Source organism: Pteropus vampyrus, unplaced genomic scaffold, assembly GCF_000151845.1.
Source record: "Pteropus vampyrus isolate Shadow unplaced genomic scaffold, Pvam_2.0 Scaffold8, whole genome shotgun sequence".
In the NCBI taxonomy this organism is placed as follows: Eukaryota; Metazoa; Chordata; class Mammalia; order Chiroptera; family Pteropodidae; genus Pteropus; species Pteropus vampyrus.
Genome location: NW_011888789.1, coordinates 16,048,338 through 16,054,111, shown reverse-complemented (window position 1 = coordinate 16,054,111; position 5,774 = coordinate 16,048,338). Strand labels below are relative to the sequence as shown.

Genomic DNA, 5,774 nt, shown 5'->3' with positions numbered 1-5,774 from the left:
CTCTACTCATAGAGTTTCAGCAGCTACTGAAGTCCCTGAAATGTAGCAGATGGGAGGTGACTATAGTGGTTTGCATGCGTGAGAGCAGACATATGTTCACTTTGGGGGACCCTACAGAACAAGCAAGCTATAGACATGGAGAGGACATGCGTTTCAGTCTCCGCTTCCCTATTACAGTACCTGCTTTGACACCCTTATGGGGTTGATATGAAGGTCAAATGACGTATTGAACTTGAAAGTGCTTTGTAAGCAAAAATTATGAAAGTAGATGGGTAGTTTTCTTCCCTTTCTTGTGTTCCAAATAGGAATAACTAAAGATCACTGGAACACAGCATCATATGGACGCTTCAGAGAGAGCATGGTACGCTCGCCAAGAAGCTTCTTTATCCTTTTTCTGGGAGCACTCAGAGAGACAATGGTGTTGGGGTTGTCTCCTTCTCGTATTGGTGTCATAAATAATTACTTTTGTGTCATAAATAACTACTTTTGAGGCACTAAGCTGGCTGTTTTTTTACTAAAGGAAATCTTTTTTGGATCACACTATTCTCATCTATTACATTATACTCTATGTATTTTGTGGATTTGTGGAACATGTAAGTGTACTTGAATGAAACGCTCTACATAAGTCTACATCGAGTTCTTTATATGAGTTTAATGCTTTGGAATAATGGCAATTTTTGGTTCACTTTGAAAATTAGTATTTTTATAAATGTGATTCCTAGTATGTGTCAGTAGTTTTAGAGTGTACAATATGTTTCAAACATGTAGAAGTATTGCTCTCTGGGCTGGTTGTTAAACTAATCAATTGCTTATGCTAAAACTCTTCTACTTAAGAACCAACTTTGAGCTTTAGTACCTGAAAACAAAACCTAAAACTTCAAAGAAACGATGTCACCTCTGACCGGCACCAGTAGATGGTGCTGACAATCACTGTGGACCTTTAGTCTCTGGCATCACGTCCTTTTCATTGTCTGGTTCATGTGTCTGTGCTTAAGTTATTGAGTTATTTTAAGAATATTAATAACCCATCATATCTGATAGGTGCAAAAGCAGTGAGTATATTGAAAGTGCTAGTAAGAGAAGGAATCTGACGATGATATAAAAAAATCAAGATATTAAAAGCAAGTGGCGAGAAGACATGTTGTATGAATGTATAGATGAATAGTCCAGTTGAAGGAATAATTCTAAGAATAACTCATGCAATATATTTAAAGGTTTACACTCATGCAAATGACAGTAATAGGCAAGTGATGGGGGTGGAAATGCTTGATGAAGTAGATAACACTTTGGAATATGTGTGTTAGAGGAGCAGCGTCAAATGCCTATTAGCCTGATGCTAATTCGGGAAACAACTAACAGTTTGTTCAAAAGCATGAAGGCTGAGCATGGTGGAGGTGCTACTGACAAACGCTTGGTCCAAAGCTCTGCTAGTTGCACAGGTCCGGGTCCTTCTGAAACCAATAGAGAGGCTGGGAGTGCAGCTAGCGTGGTTGGAGCATTACCTACCGTAGCTGAAGAGGTTACCTGCCTCCTAATTTTCAATGTAGAAGAAACTGGTCCTTTTTTGCAAAATGATGCCTTACAGATCTTATATTGTTGAGGAAAGGGAGCGTGGGCCTGTGTTTAAAGCTTACATGCCTTGTGGTGGAAATGTATTCAGAGACTGCAAGCCCGATCCTTTCAAAGTCATCTTGGGCTTTTGAACAGACAGACTTACACGAAACCTGTTGAAACAGTTCTAACCTGTTTCTAAGTAGAGGAACTGGTTGCTGTACTGTTCTATTTTAGGTGCAGAGTAGCTACATATATTTTTATAATATTAAAACAAGAAAAAATAAGACAGAATATGGCAAGTAGCAATTGTGAAAACTATAGGACTCATTACTCTGCCAAAAAATAAGCATAAGAAATATTTGACCTGCAATTCATTTTCCTATCATTACAATGTTGACATAGTGGGACGAGCATAAACTCTGGCACAAGCCAGCTGTGTGATTCCAGTAAGCTACACAGCTCCTCTGAGATTCACTTTCTTCATTCAAAAGTTGGGCATTATGCTGCATATCCATCAGATGTTGTGAGGAATAAAAACAATACTAAGTCACTAACACAGTGCCTAGTCACAGCAGTCATTAGTTGGCATTAGCATTAATAGCATGATTAGTAAAATATCTCAGCAGAGAGCTTGGTGTGTGCCACCAGCAATTGTCGGGGCCAATTTTATCAGCTAAGATAGATTAAACTTCTGCAATAAATGGACCAAAAGGCAATAGTTAAAACACAATAGAAGTTCATCTTCTCCCTTGTGACATCCAAGATGGGTGTTCTGGTTCTGAACAACTCAGGTCCACACAGTCATTCAGGGGCTCAGGTTTTTTGTGGCTCTGCTGTCTCTAGTAGTAGCATGATTGCTGTCATGATTCCAGCCCAGAGGAAGGGGAAATGGCCTGGAGGTGTGCATGAGGGAGATGTTAAGGACCCGGATAGAAGTAGCAAGTATCTGTTATCACCTGAATCGTATTGGAGGTACTGTATTCATATGAGCACGCCTAACAGCTAGGGCAGCTGGGGAATGCAGCACATTCGGCTACTGAGAAAAAGGCAAAATTGAAGTGGCCATGCTGGTTTGTTACGTAGCATAGTGATGACCCTCTTTGTTCCACACCGAATCTTGATACCAGCTTTCTGCTGAAAATTTGTAGGTAATTTCTGATCTCTGCCAGAATTCAGGAATGAGTTCGCAGGCACAAGGCACAAAGTCACAGCAGTGTGGGTTGTGGGTGGCTATATCAGGCTATACAAGGCATGTGGCTGTCTGTCCTGGGACTTGGCCCAGACTCTGCACTAAAGCCAGGGACAGAGTGATGGGGGCCTATGTAACTGACCTGGTTTTAAGAGCCCCCTGCTATGCTATGCCAGCTGAGTCACAATGCCAGAGGGGGTTGCATGTGGCAGGCAGGAATGACACCAGGGAATCCAGGCAGTGGATCTGGGAACCCCACTGGCAGGAATTGCCTCTTGGGAAATCCATCTAGAATAGCAGAAACCTGGACAGTGGGCTGGATAACAGAGTCAAGGGAAGGAGAGGGGAGGAATGTGATCAGACAGGGAAAGTAGGCAGGGCATCCAGGCACCAAACTGGTATTCCAGGCATGCCCCCAGTTCTGGATGCTGAGCAAGGTGTATGCAGTTAAATAGCAAAGACTAAGCACTTCTCTGGTCTGATGTAAAATGGGGGGGGTGGGAGGGTGGGAGGGAGAGGGAGGGGGAGGGTAGGAAGAGCAGGTATTGAGAGAAGGAGAGAATTTAGATTAAGGAGCACTACTGACATCTAGAAGTCATCCCAGGGGCCTGGGGCCCACTGGGAGCAAGACAGACAAACTCACTTGTCATGAGCAAACCACCAGCTCCTGGCTCTTGGGCAGTAATTCACTTCTAAGCCCCACTGAGTGGGGAGACTGAGGCTCCACCTCTCTGCTTGCCTCAGTCAAGACTGGCTCAGGAACTTGGGTGCTAGTGGTAAACTTTAGTGGTTCCAGTTGTGAGGGAGAGGACAGCACTGGAGAACGTTAAAACAAGGAAAGAATTAACAGATTGTTTTCTGAAATTGCAGTGCAGCTCCAATGGTATAAAAATGTGTTTCATTTAATTTTTAGTTACCCTCCAGTTCCTCGAGAAATATTCAACAAATGTTGGCAGATTCTATCAATCGTATGAAGGCATATGGATTTCATCAGGTAAAAGATTTATATTCTGTCTTCAGGGGGCTAAATGCATAGCCATTCCCACTAATGTTTCACAAATTGGTATATTAGTCTCATGCAGAAATGAAATTAAGCAGCAGAATGTGAAATCTGTCTTTAAAGGTTTTGAACATAGCTATTCATCTTTGCCTGTTTATCTGAAATTGAAAGTCTTGAGTATCATGGAAAGAACAGATGCCAAGACGTGTCCGCTAGACTCACCGAAGATCTAAAACAGAGACAATATCCTGGGCTGCTGCAAATACTGAGGGAAGACTGATTTCAGAGAGTGATAAATGAAACACTACACTTGGCAGAAACAGTGATTTCAGACTAAGTCCCTTACGTGTTCATTGTTTCTGTGAGCCTGTCCCTTACGATGAGCAGCCTTTTGTGTCCTCCACGTCCCCTGTGCCAGGGCTCCTTCGGGCACTCAGATCTCTCTCACATTCATCCAGACGTGAGATTCCTCGTACAGGCTGAGCCCGCTTCCCTCGTCGTGCTAGACTGTTATCGCATCATGCATTGCTCAAAATCAATGAGGCATAGGCTACACTTGGAAACCATAGTAGGATTGGACTTGCAGAGAGCTGAAAAAGTAGGGTCAGACACGAGACTGTAAAGAGAAGATTCTGAGTGACCACAGGCCTCATGTGGGGGCCGTAGTGGAGGCGGGCCCCAAGGCCTGTGTTCCTGTGGACAGTGAGATCAATTCGCTGACTCTTCTGTAGAGACACGCGTGAATGGGATAGCTTGCATGTCTGAGACTTCAAGAAAATGTGATAAAGTTTTGGATCTGTAGTCCTGGTGTGTGTACTGCTGATGTAGTACATATGTACCTCTTTCTAAAATAGCAGCAATAGAGTATCTAAAGGAAATTTTCAGTAACGCTGCTCAGAGTACATTATATTGTTTTAAATGAAGACAGGTGAGAAAGACCAACGTGTATTGTTCAACCAACGTGTATTGTCTTTTTCATACGTGCTAGGCACTGTTACAGGCATTGGAGACACAATGAACAAAACAGATAAAAGTCCTGCCCTCAGGAAGCTTGTAATCTAGTTTATGTAGATGATAAACAGTTCTTTGAAGTCAGGTGGTCATAATTGCTATGGAAGAAAATAATTTAGGATAAGGGAGCTGAGGAATGCTGGGAGGGTGGGAATTGGTTTCTTAGAGATGTGGTCAGAGAAGGCTGCTCTCAGAGGGTGATATTGGAGTAGAGACCTGAAGGAATGAGGGAGGGAGTTATGTGGGTGGCGGGGGGGAAAGTATGTTCCTGGTGAGAGAGAACAGCAGGTATGAAGGCACAGAGGCAAGAGCTCAATTTACATGGTCAAGGGATGGCAGAGAGGTCAGTAAATGAGAGGGCAGATAAGGGCTGAGAATCATGTAGACCCTTATAAGGAATTTGGTACGTAGGTGTTATTTCAAGTCGTGAGGAAAGATGAGATCATCTAGCGTGTAAATTTAGATGGAAAAGAGAAGTGATCTGAGGCCTGAGGCACATCACTGTTTAGATTGGGCCTAAGCTTTCTTGTCTCTCAAAAGGTGGGGTGGTAGACTAGACGAGTGGTTCCGATCCACACTTTTGAATGTGAGACAGCCAGACTTTCACAGTATTTACCTCTCATGAGAATGCCCAGGGCCAGGTGCCGTTCCATTCCTTCTCTAACTTAAGAAGTTATATCGGAATTCAAGAGAACGAATGTGCAGATCATTTACCAAGCTTCTCTGTAGAACTAAGATAATAAAACAGAGTCTTCCTACTCTGGGTCAATGGATAGGGTCTAATGAGGCACAGGTGGAAAGTATTTCCATCAACAGGCCAGGTGAGAAGGCTTTCTGTAGGAAACCTCGTGATAGTTCACACTGCTCCTCTCTGTCTCCACACCTCAGCCCCTGGGCATTTGCACTAGTGTCCAGCCTCAGCCCTGCTGCCTCTTCATTCCCCAGCCTTCACTTTGACTTTCCCATGCCTACCTCACAGTCCTCATCTTGGACCGACCTGCTCATAGCAAAACACTTATA

At 43.4% G+C, this 5,774-nt stretch overlaps 1 protein-coding gene across 1 annotated transcript in view; it reads left to right on the top strand.

Moving 5' to 3' along the window:
* The window catches only part of SH2D4A (SH2 domain containing 4A), a 56,362-nt gene that overhangs the window by 26,585 nt on the left and 24,003 nt on the right, over positions 1-5,774 (top strand). The window contains exon 5 of the mRNA XM_011373090.2: positions 3,657-3,737. Within this exon, the coding sequence (XP_011371392.1) occupies positions 3,657-3,737 (81 nt within the window). The remainder of the gene's footprint in view (positions 1-3,656; positions 3,738-5,774) is intronic.